The 26,515-nt window shown below is 36.6% G+C and overlaps 1 protein-coding gene across 4 annotated transcripts in view; it reads right to left on the bottom strand.

Annotated features, from left to right (window-relative positions):
- The window catches only part of LOC105492191 (ATP binding cassette subfamily C member 9), a 140,633-nt gene that overhangs the window by 45,074 nt on the left and 69,044 nt on the right, over window positions 1-26,515 (bottom strand). For 3 of the 4 annotated variants that reach the window (XM_071072075.1, XM_071072073.1, XM_071072074.1), the window contains 10 exons: window positions 24,998-25,036; window positions 23,480-23,581; window positions 21,453-21,537; window positions 20,055-20,135; window positions 12,374-12,511; window positions 12,098-12,223; window positions 7,764-7,860; window positions 5,088-5,317; window positions 3,652-3,800; window positions 3,355-3,424 (listed from right to left, as the gene is read on the bottom strand). In XM_071072075.1, coding sequence (XP_070928176.1) covers window positions 3,355-3,424; window positions 3,652-3,800; window positions 5,088-5,317; window positions 7,764-7,860; window positions 12,098-12,223; window positions 12,374-12,511; window positions 20,055-20,135; window positions 21,453-21,537; window positions 23,480-23,581; window positions 24,998-25,036 — 1,117 coding nt within the window. The remainder of the gene's footprint in view (window positions 1-3,354; window positions 3,425-3,651; window positions 3,801-5,087; window positions 5,318-7,763; window positions 7,861-12,097; window positions 12,224-12,373; window positions 12,512-20,054; window positions 20,136-21,452; window positions 21,538-23,479; window positions 23,582-24,997; window positions 25,037-26,515) is intronic. The other variant, XM_071072076.1, reaches the window with a different exon arrangement.

Below are 26,515 nucleotides of genomic sequence, written 5' to 3'. Positions count from 1 at the left end.
TACAATGTAACAAAATATCTGTTTTTATATTGACACCGAGTTACACAGTTAGCTACAAAAGTAGTGTATAAGCATGTTCATCCTAAGCAATTCTTCACTCAATTTCCATAGTTTATTATGCCTGTCTATCTATCTATCAACATGTCATTGATTCGTGGTCTATCTCCCTATTTATCTTGGGTGTTTTATGTAAATGACACTGTACTATAAATATTATTCATTCATGTGTTTGTTTACTGAGCAAGACAGACTGTAAATCTTCCCATGGCAGTGTATATAAATCTATTTCTTTTTAATGGTTGCATAGTATTAGCTTATTTAGCTATTCTTCTACTGTAATACATTTAAATTAATTTTCTGTAATTGCTTCCTTGTATCCTTTGGGCTTTTTTGAGTGGATTAATTTTTCCTTATTGATTTTTAGATGCTCTGTATATATTATGTTTATTTAAAAATATTTACAAATTTTTCTTCCCAGTTATCTATTGTATTTAAATTTCTCTTTGGTGCTTTTGGCTCAATCACAATTTAAAGTTTTTTTATAGTTATTTCTGTTGACTTGTGGGCTCAAAAGTAACCTATTTTCCTTATTGTTTCTGAGTTCTTTGTCTTACTCAGAAAGTCCTTTCCCACCCCGAGATTCTAAAACTATTCTCCTACATTACTTTATAGCTTTATGTTTTAATATGGCCACCTCTATGCTATATGCATTTGTTTTGTATTTTTTGGATAGCTAACTATCCAAATATCCTTTGTTGAAAAATTAATCCTTTCCTTATTAAGATGCCACATTTATACTGTTAAATTTCTACATACGATGGAGTTTTTGAATTCTCCATGCTGTTCTTTTGACCTACTCATCTTCTGCAATTAACAGAGTGCTTGAATTTTATAGTATTTTTAAAATATCTAATAGGGAAATTCTTTTTCTATACAGGATTGTTATGACTTCTGGGACTGTCGAACACATTTTCTTCACATTAAGTTTATTTCTGTTTTTATAGGTTTTGTTGTTATGAATGGAGTTTGTTTTTCACTATTTTATTTATTATTATTATTATTATTATACTTTTAAGTTCTAGGGTACATGTGCATAACATGCAGGTTTGTTACATATGTATACTTGTGCCCTGTTGGTGTGCTGCACCCATCAACTCGTCATTTACATCAGGTATAACTCCCAATGCAATCCCTTCCCCACCCTCCCCGTGATAGGCCCCGGTGTGTGATGTTCCCCTTCCTGAGTCCAAGTGATCTCATTGTTCAGTTCCCACCTATGAGTGAGAACATGCGGTGTTTGGTTTTCTGTTCTTGTGATAGTTTGCTGAGAATGATGGTTTCCAGCTGCATCCATGTCCCTACAAAGGACACAAACTCATCCTTTTTGATGGCTGCATAGTATTCCATGGTGTATATGTGCCACATTTTCTTAATCCAATCTGTCACTGATGGACATTTGGGTTGATTCCAAGTCTTTGTTATTGTGAATAGTGCTGCAATAAACATACGTGTGCATGTGTCTTTATAGCAGCATGATTTATAATCCTTTGGGTATATTCCCAGTAATGGGATGGCTGGGTCATATGGTACTTCTAGTTCTAGATCCTTGAGGAATCGCCATACTGTTTTCCATAATGGTTGAACTAGTTTACAATCCCACCAACAGTGTAAAAGTGTTCCTTTTTCTCCACATCCTCTCCAGCACCTGTTGTTTCCTGACTTTTTAATGATCGCCATTCTAACTGGTGTGAGATGGTATCTCATTGTGGTTTTGATTTGCATTTCTCTGATGGCCAGTGATGATGAGCATTTTTTCATGTGTCTGTTGGCTGTATGAATGTCTTCTTTTGAGAAATGTCTGTTCATATCCTTTGCCCACTTTTGGATGGGGTTGTTTGTTTTTTTCTTGTAAATTTGTTTGAGTTCTTTGTAGGTTCTGGATATTAGCCCTTTGTCTGATGAGTAGATTGCAAAAATTTTCTCCCATTCTGTAGGTTGCCTGTTCACTCTGATGGTAGTTTCTTTTGCTGTGCAGAAGCTCTTTAGTTTAATTAGATCCAATTTTGTCAATTTTGGCTTTTGTTGCCGTTGCTTTTGGTGTTTTAGACATGAAGTCCTTGCCCATGCCTATGTCCTGAATGGTATCACCTAGGTTTTCTTCTAGGGTTTTTATGGTATTAGGTCTAACATTTAAGTCTCTAATCCATCTTGAATTAATTTTCGTATAAGGAGTAAGGAAAGGATCCAGTTTCAGCTTTCTACTTATGGGTAGCCAATTTTCCCAGCACCATTTATGAAATAGGGAATCCTTTCCCCATTTCTTGTTTTTCTCAGGTTTATCAAAGATCAGATGGCTGTAGACGTGTGGTATTATTTCTGAGGACTCTGTTCTGTTTGTTTTTCACTATTTTCTTAAATTGGTGTAGAGGAAGTTGCTGCTTTTCATATGATATATCTTATGTAGATACTCTGCTGACTTTTCTAATTGGCAACTTATTTTACTAATTATTCTGAATTCTCTAAGTAACAATCATTTCATCTTCTAAATAATCAGTGTTTCATTTCTTCTTTTCCAACATGTATTCCTTGGAAAGGTTTTAGGTGCAGTCTGACCTAATACCAATGCCATGAAAACATCAAAACTTCTCAACATACTCTGCAGTCAGCTGCATGCATCAACCCTCTTTCTAAATTGAGGGCCATTTCAGTGTTCCTAATGCTACTCTGGAAAGTCAGAAAAGGCAAGGGCCGGATTTGATGAATTCCTTTCTCAGTCATCCAAAGGGTTCCACTTTTAGAGTGATATAATTTCAGAGTTTGATGTCTTTTATTTCAAACAAACTTTTAGATTCCTAAGGATCTTAGGCTAAACTGGGCATTCTTGGAATTTTTCCTAAAGTATCACATCATCTGAAGCTTCAAGAACCAATCTAATAAAAGAAAAGGACTTTAAGACAGTTTGGCATCCCATCCTTCACTTCTGAGAGAAATTCTGCATGGATACTAAACTTTTAAGAACTTTATACTGTGAATGCTGATACGACACTAACCAAAACAATTTTTTTATAATCTAAATTTTTAACGTTCAATCATTCTTTACTATTTCTCTTTACTTCATGATAGTTCTCCAAGTACCTTCTTCTACATGTACAAATTAGTCTGAGTTAAGATTTTTCTTTAATATTTCATTCTAGATATCATTTGCATGTACAATATTGATATTAATACAAGTAGGCCTTTATTTAAATTTTGGCAATCCTCTATTGTTAATAGGGATTATGTTTTATCTTAAAATGCTATTTACCTTACATTGCGAAACTAATTTTTGAACTTGCAAGTAACCCAGTTACTCACCTGATCAATGATATTAGTATCAGCTGAAAAGCGATTGAGAATCAGTCCCAGGGGTGTGGTATCAAAAAACCTAGGCAATAAACAGATGGAAGTATATGATAATACTAAACTATTTGGAACCTGGGCATTGCTAATGGGCATCGCTAATGGGCATCTTAGGGTCATGAAAATGAGAAGCTCCCTATTCATTTGCTCAAGGACTAAAGAAATTCTTCAAACTTTCACATTTTGCTTAAATTGAAAAATGCATGTTTTTATTATTTAAGGTGTGGGAGTGAGAAATAACCACTGTTTTACCTTATTGGTCCAAGGATTATCTTATTGAGAAGGTTGTGGTGAAGATTTTTGGCAGCTGTGAGACCCATCCATTCTACAGTGAGGGATGTAACAAGGCAAAGGAAAATGCCTGCTCCACAAAGTATGCTAAAGCCAGCCACATAGTAGGTCTAAAAAGCAACCAACACAAAAAGCACATAGGACATTATCAATGGAGTTCTTTCTTTTCTTTCCCTTCCTTCCTTCCTCCCTTCTTTCCTTCCTTCCTTTCTCTTTCTCTTTCTCTTTCTTTCTCTTTCTTTCTTTCTTTCTTTCTTTCTTTCTTTCTTTCTTTCTTTCTTTCTTTCTTTCTTTCTTTCTTTTTTTTTCTCTCTCTCTTTCTCTTTCTTTCTTTCTTTCTTTCTTTCTTTCTTTCTTTCTTTCTTTCTTTCTTTCTTTCTTTCTTTCTTTCTTTCCTTCCTTCCTTCCTTCCTTCCTTCCTTCCTTCCTTCCTTCCTTCCTTCCTTCCTTCTTTCTTTCTTTCCTTCCTTCTTTCTTTCTTTTTCTCTTTTTATGGAGTTTCGCTCTTGTTGCCCAGGCTAGAGTGCAATGGCATGATCTCGGCTCACTGCAACTTCCACCTCCCGGGTTCAAGCGATTCTCCTGCCACAGCTGCCCTGGTAGCTGGGATTACAGGCATGCGCCACTATACCCGGCTAATTTTATATTTTCAGTAGAGACGGGGTTTCTCCATGTTGGTCAGGCTGGTCTCAAATTCCCAGCCTCAGGTGATCTGCCCACCTTCGCCTCCCAAAGTGCTGGGATTGTAGGCACGAGCCACTGTGCCCGGCCTGGAGTTCTTTCTTACTAGAAAACCAAATGTCAATATCAGGCAAGATTGTTGACTTCATCATTTTGCATGCATTTAGACCGTTGAAGGAATGCAATTTTTTGAGGCCCAGGGTAGTGTCCCTCCACCTGCTCCTTTCACTCTCTTTCAGGGCTTGCTTAAAAGCAGATGAAGAGAAAGAGTTTGTTTTCAGGTTTGGGGCATATTCTTGGCTTTCTATGTTGTAGAGCTCACTTTTCTCATTCCTAGTCTCAAAATGACCGGCTAATGCACTGATGTAGGTAATTAACATCAAATACCATAAGAACAAATACAAAAAGGTCCTATATATGTGCGTATATATGTATAAAATACATAAAAATATAGGCATATAACTCCCTTGAATATAAGTCTAAGCGTTATATTTAAATATTTCGTATGATAAACTTTAAAAGTATTAATAATACCTTCTATTTTAACATGTTTGATAGTTTGTTCTATTTCAGGTCCTGTTGTAAGTATTAGCTTATTAAATTATCACAGAAGTCCTATGGCATTTGGGATATAAGCATCTAACTCGATAAGAAGGTATCACTGTTAATCTCAATATTTCCTTGATGATTTAAAAACAAAACCGAACTAATTGTACCTGATCAGCTTTTCCAGTATTGTTTATACTGTACTCCGATGTCCATGTGGCCAGCCAATAGTCTATAGCTACAATGACTGAATGCTTCAAAAGCTTAGAGAAAATCATCAGGATGAGCAGGAAGAATCCTCCAGATGTCAGGTAGCGCCAGCAGGTTTTCCATGGCATTTTAGTCCTGAGCCTCATTACGGTGGACATGTTATCATCCTCATCTTCCTCCTCTTCTTCCTCTACATACAAAAACTTTTGTGTAAGCTTCAGATGGGCACCAGATGGATATAATTTTTATTGCTCCACAAATAGTATATCAACATTCATGCATAAACATATTTGGATCCCTGTGGACTAATAACCTAAAAAGTAAAGACAAGCCCTTCCTCCCCATAACCTGATACGTATATAGTATAGTAGTGAAGTACAGACAGGATAACTTTAATGAATAAAGTTCCTCTGGAAAAGGAACTTTTCCATACATTTATAAAAATGTAGGCATTATACATTTATAAAAATGTAAGCATTAGTATTGAAGTTTTAAATGCTTTTAGCAGGGCAAACCTCATTTCTTTCTGAAAATAGGTGAAAAATGAATGAATGAATGAGTAATAAACATAAAATCTATGTCTGGATGAGACTATTTGCTGATATACTGCACATCAAATTGGAAGAAACTTACTAAGTTATTGAAGGAATTGTGTTGCCAACAAAAACCACATACCTGGCTTACAAACATCTACAATATTTTGACCTGCAAATTTCTGAATTTATAAAGCTGCACCAGGAGGGAATAGGCTCTGAAATCTGTGCATAGCACAAGAGGGCACACTCCATGCTCTCTATGGCCCCAAGGAGGAACCTTCCAGTGGGCAAAGCCAGGGAACACAAAGGATAATGGGCTGGGAATTCCTCTCAGATGTTTAAACCATCTAGAAACTCCAAGATGGGTTTCCTTAAGGATGACTCCACTGCTAAAGCAGGTTTTGCATTTCCTGACAATCAAAATTTAATGATTTCTATGGTCCAGTGACTGTGCTTCCCATCCTTTGCTTTTCCAAAGGAACTTTATTCATTAAAGTTATCCTGTATGTACTTCACTGCTATACCATATACATGTCACGTTGTGGGGAGGAAGCACTTGTCTTTACTTTTTAGGTTATTAGACCACAGTGATCCAAATATGTTTATGATGAGGAGACTGAGCATCACCAAAGATCCTGATATTTGAGCTGGATGCAGTAAATGACTATGTCTCAGATGGTCTCCCCTTTGGCAGGGTGTGTCCTTTGTGTGAGAAGAACAGACTAGAAATTTGCATGATCAAAGAGGTGCACACTTACACTTTGCTTCCTGTCTCCCCAATACCCATTCTTTGCTTCTATATTGATTGAAATTTAAAGTTACCCATGGCTGCCCAGCTAAAGACAGCATTTCCTCACATTCCTAGTATTTAATCTTTCCAACCAATGACCGAGTCAATAGTAATCAAGCAGAAACAATATGTGCAACTCCAAGTCTCTTAAGAGAAAGAAAGTACCCTCTACTTCTTTTCTTCCCCTACTGTTGGCTTGAGCATTCTGATAGGACCTAGAGCAAGAAACTAATAAGTAAGATGTACCGTAATTGGCTCTTCCACACACATTACTTCCTTTACCCTATAAGCAAAGCGCTCTTACCTTATTTTATACCTGAGGGTGTGCATTAACACAGCAAGCCAAGGGCACAGTTAGCATCCCCACTGAAACACTGAACAGAGTAATTGGGTACAACTCCACTCTTGTAGCACATTAGAAATAATTTGTTTAGAATTCTAGAAGCTGATGTCTGTTTACAGCACCAAAAATTCTTTAAGAACATTTTTAATCATAGAAATTGAAAGTAAAATTTAGCCTTCATTCATTAATTCATTCACTCAATGAATATTTGTTGAAACACAGAAATACAAAAGTAGCACATTTTGGTGCTATTTGGCTTGAAATGAACATTTTCTCCGTTTTTTAAATTGGTTGGTAGAAATGCAGGCATAAGCAAAAATTACAAAGGGAAATGGGGCATAATGCATTTACTCTATTGACTTAAAAGGTGGTTTATCTCACAACGTTCTTGGCAATGAATGTCAAAGCAGTGTAATTATTTCATCTCATTCCTCACATTTCCAGTCAATCTTTTTTCCCCAGTGTACCTTATCAGATCCAGAAAACTGAAACATAACAAATGGCGTTCTAATTTTGTTATCCTTCATGGCTATATTGTCATGAAAACCTCATGAAGATGAACTGAATGAATCAAATATAGCTACTTCAAAATGCCATATTTCCCCTTTATTACTTATTTCTGAAGGATTGAAATTTTCTGAAGTAGATTTGGTCATCATACTAGACAATTTCAATTTTTCTGAACAAACGTCTAGATCTATTTACAATCCACTGCCATTTCCTTTCAAGTCTTTCTCAGACATAACAACTGTAGTAAGACACATTCTGTGGAGCCCCTCAAGATGACTGTTGATGGATTACATCCACCTTTCCTTGACTCCTATTGTTTCCATTTTCGGTATTATTTGATTTAACTTTTTCCCTTGCAAACGGGCTTATTATTCCTCATGGAGACACTCACACATTAAAAAATGCTCACATACTGTTACCCCGTTAGAATGTTCCAGATAAAAGTAAAAAGATCTACCTTCATCTTCGTCCTCCATTTGGGCTTTGGCTTCTCTTGAATACATGGCCCTTCGAAGAGTTTTCCTCTCTAAAGTAGTTTGGTCAGCTTCCATATCCTACAGTAAACATTATACTATCATGCAAGGAGCTAACACCAGTAGGTTGTGACTCATCAATGAATGACTCACATGTGTAAATGGTTAGTTACCTTTACCAGTCTCAGGGGTTCTGTGCTCACTCTGGAGATCCACAACTCCTGTCACAGAAGCAGCTGTGGGGGCAGAGCCTTAGACTTGCAGGAAGTGCTGCAGTGCCCAAGGCTGTGGGGCAGCACACGAGGCCAGGAAAAGCAAGAATGAGATGCAACTGACTCCAGAAGCAGGGTGGTATCTCCCTGAGCCCTAAAACATAGTTCTACCACTGCTACTTATTTTTACATCACCTTCGGACTATCCTTGTAATTTTTCTAACTAAGGATTCATTCATGTTAATACATATCTTCCTTCAAAAGAGTACATGGTTCCAAGTTGGTTAAACTGCTGTCAGCCATCCACTGTTGTGAATTATTAAATCAGAATGAGCTTCTTTAGCATCTTACTAAGGGAGCTGCACAAAAGAAGGAATTCAATAGGATCTGAAAGAAGGTAGAGAACTTTGAAGAATACAGGCAATGAGGATTCTAGGTGCCTAGCAGTGTAAGAGAAAGGCCTAGGAGGAGAAAATATGCAGAAAGAGAAGGGAAATGTGCCAAAAACAAACTTTGCAGATTTTAAAGAATTGCTGTGAACTTTATCCCGTAGATAAGAAGGGGAGAATCATTTCATTTTCTCCATGCCCTGGCTTCCAACACACCAGCTCCCCCGACCTCAGGATTGCGGTAGTAGTACCAGTTCAGTTACATTGTGGGTTAAATCAGGTTCCACCGGCTATTCTGGAAAACCAACCATTTCCCCTTTTCTGTGGGGAAATGCATTCTGAATTCCAAACAACTAACCCATAAACTTTTGGAATCTATGGTAAATTGGGAGCTTCCTGTATATGCCAACACAAAGAAAAAAAAATCTACGCAGTTTTGCTGTTACATCAATAAACCAACAAATCTTTTGTGATCAGTTGCTAGGTAATGACCTTGGTTGATTTTTTTTTGGCCTCATACAACATGTCTGATTTAGGAAACTTGCTATTCTAGAGGGTTCTACTACTTCAGATTTTTGGTTAAAAGAGTGAAAACAAAAATGTCTCCAGAATCCCATTTTTAAAGAGACAGTTTGACCCCAGTTTTAAATTTTGCATAATGATACGAAGACCAACATTTATAAATGAAGCTAAATTAAACACAAAATTAAAGAGGATCCCTGACTTGTGCATATCATATAATGAAACAAAATAAACCTTCATATTGAAAAGTAGATTTGATTCCAGTTCGATTCCCCATGCTGTGACCAAAAGGTTTAAGATCTTGGAGACATTAAAAAAACAAATAAACAAACGAAAAGCCCAAACAAACTTTAAAGCATTTTTTCCTAAGAGTAAATGTTCATATTAAGCTCATTATAGGTTAAATTTTTTTTTGTTGTTTTGGTTTGTTTTTTGTTTTGTTTGTTTGTTTTTGTTTTTGTTTTCTTTTTTGAAACGGAGTCGCGCTCTGTCGCCCAGGCTAGAGTGCAGTGGCGCAATCTAGGTTCACTGCAAGCTCCGCCTCCTGGGTTTACTTAACGCCATTCTCCTGCCTCAGCCTCCCGAGTAGCTGGGACTACAGGCACCCGCCATCCCAAGTAGCTGGGACTACAGGCATCCGCCACCAGGCCCAGCTAATTTTTTGTATTTTTAGTAGAGACGGGGTTTCACCGTGTTAGCCAGGATGGTCTTGATTTCCTGACCTCGTGATCCGCCCGCCTCGGCTTCCCAAAGTGCTGGGATTACAGGTGTGAGCCACCGTGCCCAGTCAGGTTAAATGTTTTAAATAGTGTTGATACTTGGACTAAGTAAATAAAAATTTAGTTTCATCTATCCAGTAAATATTCACTGGGCCAGGCCAGGTGAGGACAGTAGAGAGGAAAGTGAGGAGTGTTAAAGGAGTGTTAAATAATACCAGTTTATTCTGCTTAACAGCATTAAGAAGATAATGGTTCATGTCATTTAAGCTAATATTTAAATCAGCTAAAAGTGTTAACTTCCTCTCCTTTGTAGTTTTCATTATTATCTTTTAGTCATATTCTTTCCCGTTTACCCCTTAATCCTTAAACTGACAGCTCTTTTTCAAGCGCTGCACTAGGAAATTTTGTGCATCCTTCGGTTTCACCTTCCTTCTCCACTTGCTTGAGCTGGACAACTCATTGTTGAGGGGTCTGGCCTGAGCATTGCAGAATGTTGAGCACACTAGATGCTAATAGCATCCCCGCCCTCTTCCCCCCCACTCCCCCAAGTTGTGACAACCAAAAATGTCTCCAAATATTGCCAAATGTCCTCTAGGAGGCAAAATTGGCCCAGGTTGATAGAAAACACCCTGTCCTGTCCTATAACAACTAAACAGAAAGCTGTTTGTACAAAAACTTCCCCAAGGTATTGTAGTGGTCTTGTTCACAGTGTGATTCTCTCTGGCTGCAGATGAATTCAGGTGCCTGCCTTTTGCTATGTAGCAGTAATCTCCCTCCATCCTGAGATAAGGATTCTGGGCAGGTGCGTGATTCATTCCGGCTTCTACGGGCTGCCATTCTACCTCGTAACTGGATTTACCCTGTCCATACCCTAACTTGCTCCATACCTCCTTCAGTTCATACATAACCCTGTAATGTGTCTTTAATTACACAGCTATGCTATCTCAAGTGATCACTTCATTTCTAAATACAACTTAATGGACTTTCTTCCTGGCTTGCTTAACAGTATTACTATAATATTGAGCCAACAGCTCTCTTTATTTTCCAGCTCTTCTTTCCAAAGTAAACCATAAATTGTCCCACTCCTTAAGTTTACGTCATCTTCTTTTGTCCCTGGCATTTAGATCGCTGAAAAAAAAGTCATTTGGAGTTATCCCCGGTACGTTTAGAATTAAGCTTCCCACAGCACAATTGCTAAGCGGGCACTTGTCGACTGTACCTCATAATGTTTTGGAGGTTTTTGTTGGTTTATTGCTTTTTTTCCCCCCCCCCAAACATCCTCATTTCAATGATTCTGTGATTTGTCCTGTTCTGCCTTTATATTTTTGCATATATCTTTTCTTCTTTGTGTGGTTTGCTTTTGAGAGCTTTAGCAAATCCAAAGAAGGTAGAGAAATTCTAGGATTTATCTGACTTTGTATCTTCCTCACTCTATGGAGACAGATCCTTTATTTTCTTTTCTAAAATAGTATGTTTAAATTTCCTAATATTTTAAAGAAATTCACTCGTACAAATATTTCATTTTGTAAATGCTCATTCCTGGCTAAGAATACCAAGTGCTGGACACTTTGTACTCCCAAATCAAGAGCAAAACATTTCAAAAATTTGCAAATTTAATTTACAATTTCACTTGTTGATCAAAAGTGTTTCCTCTTTTGTTGTACTCAATCTGGTATCCAACTCTGTGATCACCTCATTCCATGTTATACTTACATCATCCATAACATTATGGTGCAATTACATCAGATACACACTTATGTTTAAATCCCATTGGTACCACTTATTATATACGCTGTACAACTTTAGGCAAGTTACTTAACTTCTCTGAGCCTCAGCTTTCTCATCTGTCTAAGTAAGATAATATTTTCTTTGCTTATTTGTCAGGAGTTGGTGAGAATTAAAACAGATCATGTAAAAAGGGCTTCTGGACTTTAAAAAAAAACATACAAATGTAAAATTTTATTTTTATTTCCTTCTGATTACCTTCTTTCACCCCAGAAGCCTTATCCCAGACATGCCTTACAACTTTGCCCACTACTCAGAGCTCTTCCTTCCAGATCACCTTGGCTTTTGACTTTCCCATGACCCTCTATTTGTAAGTGGTTAGTGAAAATAGTTCTAATTTTACAGATGAGAAAAATGAGATAAAAAGAAGCAAAAATAAGGAAATGCCGTGCTTCAGTAAGTAGTTTGTCTAAGTTTTAAACACACATATAATTGCACTATAGTTGAAATTCAAACACTCTCTCAAAACCTGACAGCGCCTCATCCAAAGATAGCATTAGAATTTCATAGGTTCAAAGTAGCCTGTTCATCAATAATATGTAAAGATACAATTGCTTTGGATTTCAGATAAAGACCATTATATTACCAAGCATTAAATGGTAATTTTAAAAACAGCATTCTTAGTCATGCTTAGTAAATTTCTAACTCTTCTGAATTGGACTCTGAACTCTTCTGAACTATGAGCACTTACCTTTTCCAATTCTTGATCTTGCCGATTCATAAGTGTTTTCCAGTGTTCATAAAGCTCAACATCTTTGGTTTGAATGTCCTTCAAAGTTCCTTCTCTTAGGACACTTCCATCTTTCATGGCTATGATCTAAGGAAAGCGGATATTCCCAGAAATGTGACAAAAAGCCTTGATTGGCAAAATGAACTACCTTTATTTCAGAAAGCATTTTTTTACTCTCTCTATTCATTTATAGGACTATAATATAAAAATGAGCAAAATTCTCTTCTAAACTCTTACCCAGTCAGCGTGCGTCAGATACTGTAATTTATGAGTCACAAGAACGAGTGTCCTTTTGTCATCTTGCAGGAATTTCAAAATTCCCTCCTGCATTAGGTGATCACTCAAGTGAATGTCCAGGGCTGAGAATGGATCATCCTGCAACCAGTAAAATGAAGGAAAGATGGACGTTTTCTATACTTTTTACATAACTCAATTCCTCTCGAAAGTAGTAATACAAATAACTAAGGGCAAACCATCCCCCGGATCTTATTTATTTAAAAAAAGATAACGAAAAACTACCTGTCAGGTACCATGCTTATTACCTGGGTGACAAAATAATCTGTACACCAAACCCCCATGACACACAATTTGTATAACAAACCTGCACATGTACCTCTCAACCTAAAATAAAAATTAAAATAAAATAAAAAAGAGGCAGGAGAAAAACAAACAAACAATGAAATAAAGTTAGAAGTGCCTACAGGTGAAAAGCAAAACAGACTTTGTATAATTATTTTAAAAGTAAATAACACTATTCAAAATGTTTTGAATTCTTATTGAATCTGCAAGTTAAAAACTGTATTACTCAGCAATCTATAATAATAGAGCCAAACAAAGAATGAAAAGATAATAGTACTTGAATTCTAGATAATAAAAATAGGTATAGAAAATGTTAATTGGGCTGGGCACAGTGGCTCATGCCTCTAATCCCAGCACTTTGGAAGGCCAAGGTAGGCAGATCACCTGAGGTCCGGAGTTTGAGAACAGCCTGGCCAACATGGTGAAGCCCTGTCTCTACTAAAAACACAAAAATTAGCCAGGCATGGTGGCGTGGGCTTGTAATCCCAGCTACTTGGGAAGTTGAGACCGGAGAATCCACTGAACCCAGGAGGAAGAGGTTACAGTGAGCCGAGATTGCGCCACTGCACTCCAGCCTGGCGACAGAACGAGACTCTGTCTCAAAAGAAAGAAAAAAGAAAATGTTAACTGGATCACAACAGGACTTACTTAATGGAGATATTTTCAGAATTAAATGAGGTAATATACATGAAATGCTTAGTATGGTACTGGGTATATAATTGATATTGTTAGCTATTATTATTATTATATATAAGAATAGCATGCCTAACACTTACCTGACGACAATTGTTCTAGGGAGAATGTTTTCATCCACCAAGTGATTAAGATATTTAGAAAATAATTTAAGAAATTACATTAATTTTCTTTTTTTGTTGATGATATCACTATAAATTACTTTCATGTATAGTTCATTCCTAAAATGTTATATAGAGCATCAAACTACATGTTTCACCTTTTTGGATCTTTAAAAGAGGACAGCTAGAAACAACTGAAGAAAACTGGAATGTATCCTCAAAACTATGAATTAGAAAGCAAAGTGACCTGAAGGGAGGAGGCTGCAACAGAAATATAATCACCCCTTAGAAGGACCAGGGATGGCAGGGAATGAAGGAAACCGAGGGAGCACTGAAGGGACAAAGCAGTAAAGAATGGTGGAGGTTTCAGGTAAAGAACTGGGAAGAGTTATCAGAACAGTGGGAAAAAAGTTCATAAATGTCTTCTTCATTACCCTTCTTTCTTTGTTGCTTCTCCAATATGTAATATGCAAACAAGCTTCTACTTTGTCTTATGGGCCCAAGAAAGAAGTAGCTGGTTTCTCATGCTACTACCCACAGGCTACATGTTGAGATATTTAGAAATTACAATTCTGCAAAATTTTCAATTGAGCACAATCACAGTCTCTCTACAGATAGATTGCATTGCTTAATAATCTGAATAACGAAAAAAAAGTAATTTCTATTTAGATAGAAACTGAAGTTTGGAAGTTAGAATAAATTTATGTATAATCATGATAGGTTGTCATATGATTAGCTCAGTAATTTTTCAACTTTCCATCAATTTGTCTATATAGCTAGAAACTATAAGCAATGTGGCCTTATTAAAGCATTTAGGAGAAGCCTTATACAAAAGAAATATTAACAAAGCATTTTGATAGTTAAAGGGTGATTAAGAATTATAAGAGCCTTAAAAAATCAGTCTGCTGGATATTGTAATTGTGAATAAATGGGTGATATAATCAGTGTCCTCAAATGACTTTTTTTTCTATTTATTTATTATTATTACTATTATACTTTAAGTTCTAGGGTACATGTGCATAACGTGCAGGTTTGTTACATATGTATACTTGTGCCATGTTGGTGTGCTGCACCCATCAACTCGTCAGCACCCATCAACTCGTCAAATGACTTTTATAGAAAAAACACAATTATCTTGATTGACCTGAAATTTCTTTGGATGACATGGGAAATATTTCAAATCATTCAGACCCTCTGGATCATCTTAATGCACATCAATTATTTCTGAAATGTTACAATAAGTACTTTGTATAGGAACTGGCTTTCAACTGCCCAGTGAGTTGCTTTTCAAAATCATCACAGACACTAGCTCCTTATTTGTCATTTAGCTCCTTTTAATAACAAGAAAAAAATATTCTTACTTGAATTTAAAAATTATTAGATTTTGATAACTGATAGAAAATTCTACCACTAATACATAACAATTTTTAAACATAGGTTTTATAATGTAACTTTGCAATTACTTAAAAATGAAAGTCAAAGTACCAATAGAAAGTGATACCTCCACAGCAATGGAAAAATATCAAGATTACACTGACAAAAGTGTCTCCATTTCCATCACCAACAATGCAGCAAGGATATAATTATCAAGATTTAGCAAATCTTGATATCAGCAAATTATTGGTTTTAGGAAAGCAGATGATTTTCACAGGAGGAATCTGATTGCCTTTGAAATAACTTTCTGCTTCTGATTCCATTAAAACTCCAAGAATAATCTGTGATGTAGACCAAACTATCCCAAATGATTCTTCCTGGGAATTTTTCACAGTAAAAATAAGACATGAATTAAAAATAAATTTTTGTAATAACGCAATTTGACTGTCCACAAAATTCTGATTTATTTATTTATTTATTTATTTATTTATTTATTTAGAGATGGAGTCTCGCTCTGTCACCCAGGTTGGAGTGCAATGGCATTATCTTGGCTCACTGCAACCTCTGCCTCCTGGGTTCAAGCAATGCTTCCCAGTAAGTTGGGAAACTGAGGCAGTTTCCCTCAGTTTCCCAACTTACTGGGATTACAGGAACATGCCACCATGCCTGGCTAATTTTTTTGTACTTTTAGTAGAGACGGGGTTTCATCATGTTGGCCAGGCTGGTTTCGAACTCCTGATCTCAACTGATCTGCCTGCCTCAGCCTCCCAAAGTGCTAGGATTACAGGCATGAGCCACCGCACCCAGCCTAAATTCTGATTTTACATATTAGAAGTTAGTAGGGCATAATTGAAAGTATATTATCTCTAAATTAAAAGGTCCACATTGTAGTTATGACCACTCTTGGAGGCTGGCCAATGTTTCAAACTCAGTCACTTCTTTTGTAAAATGGGGATAATAAAGAGGCCTGACAGAAAGCACCTTGGATTACTGCAAAGATGCAACAAAATAATGTAGTAAAAGTCTGTAAATCATTTCAAAAGTGTTGTTTTATTATTATTTTCTTATAAATAAAGCCATGGTGGATTAATATTGTGCTTACCCCTTCAATGTATCACAGTGAGAGCTTAGCATCTTCCAAGCATCTCTTAATAAGGAAGAGTGTGGTGACTGAGAACACAAGCTCTGGAATCCGGCCACCTGACTTTCTATCCCTGCTTCACTGTTACTATCTGTGTGATGTTGGATAAGTTATCCCCCAAAGCCTCAGTATGTTCATCTGTGAATAGCAGTAGTAACAATAATAATAGTAATAACAACAATAACGTCAAACCTAAGAGAGTTATTATGAGAATTAAGTGAGCTAATGTGTATAAAGTACTTAGAATCATGCCTAGGTCACAGAACTATCATTTATATGCCATATCATTTATATGTCATGCCCCACATGGTGGGGATTCATAGTGTTTTCTGTCAAATACAACCTTTTATACAACTTAATAAAAGTTGAGGCTTAATGGCTTGAGAATCACGTCTCCAGATTCAATGTATAAAATAAGATTATGGGGAAATACTTCCTTTAAAGAAAGCAAGATAATTTGCCAAATGGCCAATTCAATGAATGGTCAATTCTTTGTTCTCAAGCTTATATTATTTATTCTAATATACATATGTACAGTTTTCATTAATACATTCTCTTATATTCAATAAATGTGCTTAAATAGTATATTCTTTGTATGGATGTATTTTTTGAAATAATTTAATATATTCATTGATACAGCACACTTGCACAATGAAGTTTCCAAAAATAATATTTTTGATACATAATTAAGACATTTTCATCTAACTTGTATACTGCGTCAAGGCTAACATGATAAAAGTTTATTTACAGCAAAATGTGAAACTATTCAAGTGACATGTACTAGTAAAATTCTTAAAGATATAAGTAATGCCTTTTTCTCAATTCTATTTTCTTTACCCAGCACAACAGATGGCATTGGGGATATTCACTGAATATTAATAGATAGAAAGGAGGAAAGAAGAAAGGGAGGGAGGAATAAAGAAAGGATAACAGGGAGTGAGCGAGTAAAGAAGAAAGGGTAAAAAAAAAAGGAGAGAAAAGGAAAATACAGCAATAATTTCAGAAAATACCAGAGGATCTTTGCTGATTAGAAAGCCAATACTCAAAAGACATGCATTTCTAGCCCAAACTCTGTAATTCACTAGCCATCAGTCCTTGGATAAGTTTCCGCATTTAGCTTGAGGATACCATCTACCCTCTCTCAGCACTGTGATGGGAATCAAATGGGATAATACTGTACCTTGTGAATTTTTAAACAATAGAAGTGTGAGATATTATTATTTTTGAGAAATTTTTAAAACACATCAACAGCATTCCATTGCCGCTAAAATGTTTTTCAGTAGGTTGCAATGGAGTAATAAGACCAAGATCATAAGATCCAATGGTTTTAAGGCTATCTGAGCTGATCAGTGTGCATGTAGCACAGATTTTTTCAAAGGGACACTTATAAACACTATACATCAGGGATTAAGAGAGCCAGACTCCGCCTCAAAAAAAAAAAACAAAAAAAAAAACACCAAACAAAACAAAACAAAAATATGTTATTTGTGGAAGAATTGAAAATACTATGTTTGCTTGGCCTAGAGAAATGTAAATTTAGACAAGTTATGACACTAATATTAGAATGTTAAAATATATATATTTTATATATATATTAAAAATATATAATATATAAAATATATATATTTTGCTGCAGAAGTAGAGTGCAGGCTGAACAGACAGTACTCAGAAGCAGATCTCAATACCATAATAACTTTCCAATAGTGAGAGCTGTCTGTAGTAGGAAGAATAATGGACCCCAAAGATGCCCAGGACCTAATCCCCAGAACCTGTGGCTGTGTTACCTTATATGTCCAGCAGGATTTTGCAGATGTAATTAAGACTAAAGACCTTGAGATGAGGAGATTATCCAGACAGGCTTAAACTAACTATATGCATCCTTAAAAGCAGAAAGCTCTCCCCGCTGTGAAGAGAGGAAGACGTGACTATGTAAAAATAGTCAGAGAGACATCATGTTACTGGCTTCAAAGGTGGAGGAAGGCAGGCGTGAGACAAAGAATGTAGGCAGCTTGTAAATGCTGGAAAAAGCAAGGATATTGACTGTTCCCTTCCTCAGAAGGGATTAAGTCACCAATTATGGCCATATTTTATAGCAGTAACAGAAAATTTATATATTGTCCAACCAGGAAAAGCTGCCTTAAAGGTAAGCAATGTATCTTCAGGGAGAGTCATCAAGAAGCTGTTAGAGTTGATGCTAAAAGTCATCCTGCAATGAAAGGGTAGGAATTGACAATCATTTAGCCCTACAACTTCTCTGATTTCCATGATTCTAGAATTGAAGTAAGTTGGAGTCATTGAATCGCAGCAGGCAGTAAAATGAACTGAGGAAGAAAGCTACACCCAGGGGACCTCAGTCCCTTTCAGATTTCCAAGGCAGTCCCTCAGGCTCAGTCAGTAATTGATCCCAAGGTTCAAGAAGTCATTTCTAGTTGTGGATCCATCCATTATTGTAAAAAGCATTTACGGCTGGGCGTGGTGGCTCACACCTGCAATACCAGCACTTTGGGAGGCCGAGGCGGGCAGATCACTTGGGGTCAGGAGTTCGAGACCAGCCTGACCAACATGGTGAAACCCCGTCTCTACTAAAAATTAAAAAAAAATAGCCAAGTATGGTGACATGCACCTGTAATCCCAGCTACTCAGGAGGCTAAGGTGGGAGAATTACTTGAACTTGCAAGGTGGAGGTTGCAGTGAGCTGAGATGGTGCCACTGCAGTCCAGCCTGGGCGACAGAGGAAGAGTCCGTCTCCAAAAAGAAAAGAAAACCAAAAACGTACAATTACATAGGCTATTGGTAGATCCTGCAATGACTTTCATGGTGTTTTGAGGTTTTTTGGGGGAATAACTTTGGAGACAGGTATTCTTAGGGAGATGACTTAGTATGTCCAAATTCTTCTACCATCCCCAATAACAGATCCAAATTCAGTGGAAAACTCCAAAACCAACTTACTTTTTGAAGAGGCTCTAGAGATTAGATGGAGTGAAGACTCTAAACATGTTCTGGGAACCGGATTTATAAGTGGTTAATAATTGTGCAGAAGGAGAAGGCAGGGATGCATTTACATACTCTGCCAGCATCTCCCCGTTGTCTACTTGTAAGCTATTTTAGGTCCCTCCTACTGGAGAGACCAAAATAGAGCAAAATTGTAATCAACATAACCATCAAATTGTATTTCTAGATCCACAGGTAGAAATAAATTATTAGTCCAAGATGGATATCATGAAAATAATTCATGGAGTTTTTAAAGACATAAATTTTAGATTCTACCTTTACAGATTATGCCACAGGTCTAGAGCAGAACCAAGATTTCTACAGTTGTAGGGAGTATCACAGATAGAGCTTATCCACAGCCCAAGTTGCACAGCACTGGAATGGGGTACTAGGCTTACTTAGCCCTATGCCTACCAAGAGTATATTTTCTGGCTTTTTTTTCTTTGCCATCAAATATAAATAAGAGGACTTATGATCCTGCCTCATTCATCCAATACTATCCAAATCCTCACCTGGTTAAGAAACGCAGATAAACAACCACTAGGGCATCTCAGTCTTGTGGACACCAATCTGGATCCTCCCAACTCTCAAGATATGTTGCTCTTCTACTGATCTACTGATCTGTACTGCAAGGATTTATTTCCTCTATATACTTTATGATTTCACAAATTAAACCATTTTGAGAGGGAGTCTCACTCTATTGCCCAGGCTGGAGTGCAGTGGCATGATCTCGGCTCACTGAAAGCTCTGCTTCCTGTGTTCACGCCATTCTCCTGCCTCAATCTCCCAAGTAGCTGGGACTACAGGCGCCCACCACCACACTCGGCTAATTGTTTGTATTTTTAGTAGAGACGGGGTTTCACCGTGTCAGCCAGGATGGTCTCGACCTCCTGACCTCGTGATCCGTCCGCCTCAGCCTCCCAAAGTGCTGGGATTACAGGCGTGAGCCACCGTGCCTAGCCTTGTCTTATCTTTTTAAAGATTCGTTTGTCCAGATGGAAGAATGAAATAGAAATAAAAGGGAAGGCCATATTCTTACCAAAAAGACAATGTTGGTGTTTTGATACAGCGCGCGTGCCACACAGATTCTCTGCCTCTGTCCCCCACTCAGGTTGATGCCCTAAAGAAGAGACACCCCCAAATACCCATTTTTTTATATTAGTAAATGATCTCTTGGTAATATGACCTTAAAATATAAATGTCTTTTAAAAAATCTTAAATTGATAGTAACTTGTTAATTAAATTGTAGTAATATTGGTAAGAAAACATGAAAACTGTCTACTGGCCAACAATTCTCAAATTAATCAAGATGGCTTCAGGCTGATGTGGTTAATCCTCCTTTCACTCTAATAGAGATCTCTGCTGTACAGAAGCATTAGTAACCAAAACACTTTCTAGGAAATGCAAGCAATTCCAAGATTTTTTCTTGTTTCCTGAGTTGTGTCTGTAGTTTACTTAACATACAACCCAAATTTGATATTATGAGTTATGTGAAACAATACTAGCCTCAAGAGTATGCTTTCATAATAAAGTACCACTTACACATTTTTTTTTTAAAAAAATTAGTATTAATTGACCTCTTAGTATGTGCCAGACTTGTGTAAATGGCTTTACATTTTTAAATTTCTCTTATTCTTCATAGCAATTCCAAGATGTAGGTATTGTTTTAATTTTACACATGTGTAAACTGAGGCTCCCAGAACTTAAGTTCATTCTAATACACACTGCGGTATGTAGCAAAAAAGAACAGTCATTAAGAACAAAGGCCTCAGAGCCAGACTAATCCTGGCTACACTACTACCTTGGCAACTGTGTAAGTTCCTTAACCTCTCTCAGCCTTGATTTTTGCAACTTCATATGCAGATAATGATGACACCTATAACACAAATTTGTTGTGAAAGTAGATAATGCATATAAAGTTTGTGCCCAGGACTGACAACGATTAAAACATTGTAGACATTGTTGTTCTAAAGATTATAGGTATAAATAGTTCTCAGTTTGTCTGAATAATATGACATCAATGCAAAACATGGTTACACAAAGAGAAAAGAGCACTTTAATATGAATAAACAGATGTTTAACAAGATTGGGAGAAGTTATCGAAAGTAGTCTTAGTTTTCAAACCCATTACAGCAAGCTCCACGTAAGCAAAAATGCATTTGGTCAAAGCCAGGAACTATGCTTCACTTTTTCTTGAGAACTCTTAAGTGACTAGTAAGTACCATGTTAAGTATACAGTGATTACTCAATAAATATTAATACGTAAGAAACAGTGGCATCAAATGACTCCTGTCTTTGGTTTCCTGGAACTTGTCACTCTGGACAACATACAGCTCCTAAGCTCTCAAATTTCATGATTCTCTATTAATGATTAAAGACAACCAGAAGACTTTTCTAGATTTTTGTTTATTGCTTAATGAAATTGTTTATAGCTCACCCTCTCTCCAATTTCAGTTTGATCTCCAAATGGTAATAAGTCAATATCTGGCTGAAGAGAACAGGCATCCGTGACAGCTTTGTACCTTTAGGAGAAATGATTTTGAATTTTTAGATCTCTATGGATACATTGCCCATAAACTAAGTGCCAAGTTCAATACCTTGGAAGCTGAAACAAAACATTTGCTGAATCACTTATTGTATGCCAGCCTCTGCTCTACATTTCTGGATACAAAGATAAATAAATACCACTTCCCACTATTTTTTTTTTTTTTTTTTTTAAGACAGAGTCTTACTCTGTCGCCCAGGCTGGAGTGCAGTGGCACGATCTTGGCTCACTGCAACCTCCACCACCTGGGCTCAAGTGATTCTCCTGCCTCCTGGAGAAGCTGGGTAGCTGGGATTACAGGCACGCGCCACCATGCCCAGCTAATTTTTTTGTATTTTAGTAGAGACAGGGTTTCACCATGTTGCCCAGCGTGGTTTCAAACATCTGAGCTCAGGCAATCAGCCTGCCTCAGCCTCCCAAAGTGCTAGGATTACAGGTGTGAACCACCACGCCCGGCTAGGTTCCACTCTTAAAAAGCTAGTTCATGGAGCAGAAGACTGATACAAAAACATACGATGAAAATTCACCTTATTAGATGTTACAGTGGAAGTGGGTACAAAGCACTCCTAGAATACAGAGGAAGAAATGACTGATCATTCTGAGAAGTTTCAGAGGAGGCAAAGCTTAAGCTATGTTCAGAAAGTTGAGTAGTAAGTTTTCAGGAAGAAAATGAGTAAGGAAGCGTAACGAACTTGAGAAAGTAAAAAAGTTCATGGTGAATGTAAGGGACCGTGGAAGGCTCATTATGGCTAAAGCAGAGGTGGTGAGTGGGTGCCTTTGCACACTGTCATGCATGCTGAAGGGAAGAGGCAAGGGAGATAATGAGGACTGACAGTCTTCAAGTTCATATAAGGCTGGGACTGGAAATTAAATGAACTGGAAGTACAAGGAAGTGTGGGGATTGAAGATGCTGGGGGAAATGACACTGACTTTATTTTCCTAATTAGTTTGTCTTAAAATAATCAAGTAATTCTTGATTCTTCCTTCTTTCTGTTGATATCTGTCCATTGATGTTCTTCAATTTTTTTTTTCTCAACCGTCCCTTCTTTTACACTTCTACCATCATTCCCAAGTGCAGGCAACACGCACTGCATGCCTGGATACTTACTCCAATTAACTCCTGAATGTCTCCATATATATGTATATATGCACATTTGTGAATCTGTATATATAGAATGCATATCATTATAGCCGGTTGGCTTTTAGGCCCCCCACTATCTGATCTCAGCCTCCTTAATCTTTCTGTCTGGTTTGCTCCGAGATCCTAAAGAATCCCGAATAATTTAGGTTTTGTCTTTCATATGGTCTACTTTTCTCCTCCCTCCCCGCTTCCTCTTGCCTTTCCACTTACCTTATTCTCCTTAATTTTCAAGACCCATCTATGGTCCTAAGACCCACTCTTGTAAGAGTGGCTCAGGGAAAGGGTCATGCCTTCTTATGTGACAGTGGTATATAAAAGATGGCCTATTCTGGCTGCTCCCAGTCATCAGACCCCTCAGATCCTACATTCTTCTTCTTTCCTAAAGTCGTCAGACCCCTCAGATCCTACATTCTTCTTCTTCCTTCTAAACTTCCTTTGTGAAATTTACTTGAATTTTTCCTTCTCTATCTTCTCACCAACAACCTAAGCAACACCCCCTCACTCTCACCCTCCCCACCCCACACACATACACACTTCAATTGCTGTTTAGTCTTGGTGTACAAATTGTTCTCAATAAGGGTTCAAGATGGCCTGGAACTTCCAATGAGGCTTCTCTTCAAATAATTGATTCAAAAGACCTTGGTGATGAGGATGAAAATGAGGCCAGCAGGAAAGAAAGTACCAGATGTAAAAGTTCCAGAAACCATTGTTCATTCCCAAACACACAAGTCGGAAACAGTTGCCATTTTGGTTCTAAATTTTATATGCTCAAAATTACCTCTGTTTGTTAAAAGGACTTCCAAAAGTAATATTTTCTTCTACTGTAGCATTTAATAGCCAAGGCTTTTGAGCTGCATACGCCACAGAATACCTGTTCCTACTGAAAAATGAAAAAGAAAAATAAAACACCAGGATTATGCAAGGGTACTGTGCATGTATGTATTTTACTATAAAAAAGGGAAATAAAATTAATAAACTATCTCAGACACAGAAATGGAAAACTTCTAAAAGAGAAAAATTTAAAGACTACCAACTTTATTAAGAAATGATTAAATATGCCACCTAAATTAAAGGGATTAGGATTTAATCAAAATGTCACATGTATAAAATTTGGTTTTGTACACTGAAGAAGTGTTTTATAATCTAAACAACTAATTGAATTTTCCTTTTCTAAAATGACTACAATTTTAAAAAAATAATTAAAAGGTTAATAACAATTCGCTCACTCCAATAACCACCGATATTTTACTTTATACTAATAGCACTTTATTAACTATAAATTCTACATGCAAACTTTAAAAAATATGTTAATTAATACTATAATTATTGTATGGCTTTGTGGTTTAATCACATTAACATATTTTATGGTAATAGGTAAATATTTCAAAACAAAAAATATCTTAAGAAGTCCCTGAAACTTTCAATATTGAAATCGTGCATGTAAAAACTGCATATTTCAAAATACATTGAAATAGTTTATATTTTTAAAATAACTCCCTACCCCCTTTTGACTTGTAAATTCTAACAGGTGGCTATACATCAGACTTTAATTTCCAAAAATTAGGAAAATACATGTGAGCTGAAGAGGATGATGGGATTGGGGTGGGGTAGAGGGCAGGTCAGTTTAAAAGTCAGATTTCCACAGTTAGTTCATGATCTGTAAAGTACTAATGAAGGAAATAGGGTTAAAAGAGAGAAGGGTTAAAAAAGAGAGTAGTTAGAAATGTTCAATGATCTTTCTAAAACATTACATCTTAGGAGTGCAGGAGACATGATAATATATAGTATGCTAGCAGTTTCTGAGATAATCATATGTACAGTAAAACAACAGTTCCCAACCTCTGACATGTCTGCCTTCCCTCCCCACCCCACTGGGGTATTTAAGGTTTTTGTCTTTGTTTTTCCTTTTAAGTAGATAAAGCACTTGGCTCTTCGTCTCCACCTTACAGGTTGGTCCCATCACTGTTTAACTCAAAATCAATATGTGTATTCATTCTTACATTTTTATTTTATGAAATCCGAAACCCAGTTTACTGAGGACAGTTTGAGTTTCAGCCAAAGTTGGGACACGTGTGACTCAGTGAGAGGAAAACAGTTGACACAAGGAGCCACTTTGTTTGGTAAATTAATTCTTTTAGCAGTTTGCCAAGGTTGCGAACCACTGCTGCTGGAAATATGCTAGCACACTTTAATAAATAACTATACATCATCAGAATAAACAAAATTAGATTAAAGAGATTAAAGTCTGAGGAAGGAAGTTATTCTTATTAAACTCAGGTTAAAATAGAAATAATACCTTCTGGTTGCTTCAAAAGAAGGCTCAGATTCATTTACACTGCAAGTATGGCAAACAATGTTCATTAATTATGAAGCAGAAATACAGAACCAAGGTACACATCAGGTAAGAGATACAATAAACACTGGACATATTAAAGAGCTACATTTCCCAAATGGTTTCTGATATTAATTTCAAAGACAAAGCAGATAAGTAGTATTCTTCTTTACATCTCCATCAGCTAGGAAATAATTGCTTAATAAGTTTCTAAAACATAGATAGCACTGTTCTCGTTCATAAAAATTGGTTCATACAATGACTGGGTTCTGTGCCAACCATGCTCCAAACAGCTGTAAACTTGGGGAATCCTTCTAGAATACAGTTTCCCAGTTTCGTAAGGATTCTGTATTTCCAAGGCCTTCCAACCTTTATAATTTGAATTGAATAAATTTAAATTCCAAATTAGCTACCCTAAGGCAGCAGCAGAAGTACTTTTTGGGTGCTAAACATGAAAGATACACAAAATACACTGGCCCCTCAGGAGCTTGTAAGAAAAACAGACATGCACCAGAAACCAAACTACATCTAAGTGTAATCAATTATTGATACGATTTATGTAAAAAGTGGGCTTTGACTAGTCACAATTTGTTATGCCTGTATTATGAGGAGAGACATCTGAAGACCTATTTCTTTTATTGTTCTAATTTTTTTATAATTTAGGGTCATTAGAATTCTGTCATTCTGAAAGACCTGAATTCAATAACCATATACATAATTAAAGCCTACAGAAACTCCAAAAATTGATTCTATTTGACTTTGCAAAATGTTGTATGTTTTTGTGGAGAAAATTTACTAATTATGCTACCTAATGATATTTGGTTAAGAGTTACTAAGGATCATTTTCACTACTGCACACTGCTAATGACATCTTGGGATGGCTGATAGAGGCACAAAAAGCAATCTTGGAATAAAAATTTGCTCCCGATAATAATTATTCCCTGATTTAAGTTACTGGTAAAAAATAAGGAAATGATCATTTTTCTGAATAAGATTTTCCACACAATGTGTTTTAGATACCAAGAAATTTGGACTTCATTTTCTGTGGTATAAATCCAATAGGTGACCTCAATAGTTTTAACTAATTTGAGGAAGAGAGGGAAGAGGAGAGGAAGAGTGAGTGTGTGGCAGAAATGAATGTGTTTATTTGTATTCTAGCCACTCAAGTGGAAATGCCCATTAGACATGTGTAAATACCTGTTGGACATTTGAGAATGTCAGCCCAAGGTAGAGATATGGATTTAGAATTCATCAATCTATTCAGTAAAGGTTGATTAAATTTGGACTTTATTAATATCAGTTTAAAAATATGCATTGATCGCTTATTAGTGCCACACATGCTAAAGATACAGCGAACAAGAAAGATCCATTCCTTCTTTCACGCCACTTTCATTTTTGTGGAAGCATAATAAGGGAATAAGGGCTAAGACAGGTGGGGTAAAAGATGGTATTAGGGCACTGATCAAGAACCAATGAAAAACA

The sequence above is a fragment of the Macaca nemestrina genome, chromosome 10, assembly GCF_043159975.1.
Source record: "Macaca nemestrina isolate mMacNem1 chromosome 10, mMacNem.hap1, whole genome shotgun sequence".
Lineage (NCBI taxonomy): Eukaryota > Metazoa > Chordata > Mammalia > Primates > Cercopithecidae > Macaca > Macaca nemestrina.
This window is presented reverse-complemented; position numbering and strand designations above follow the sequence as displayed.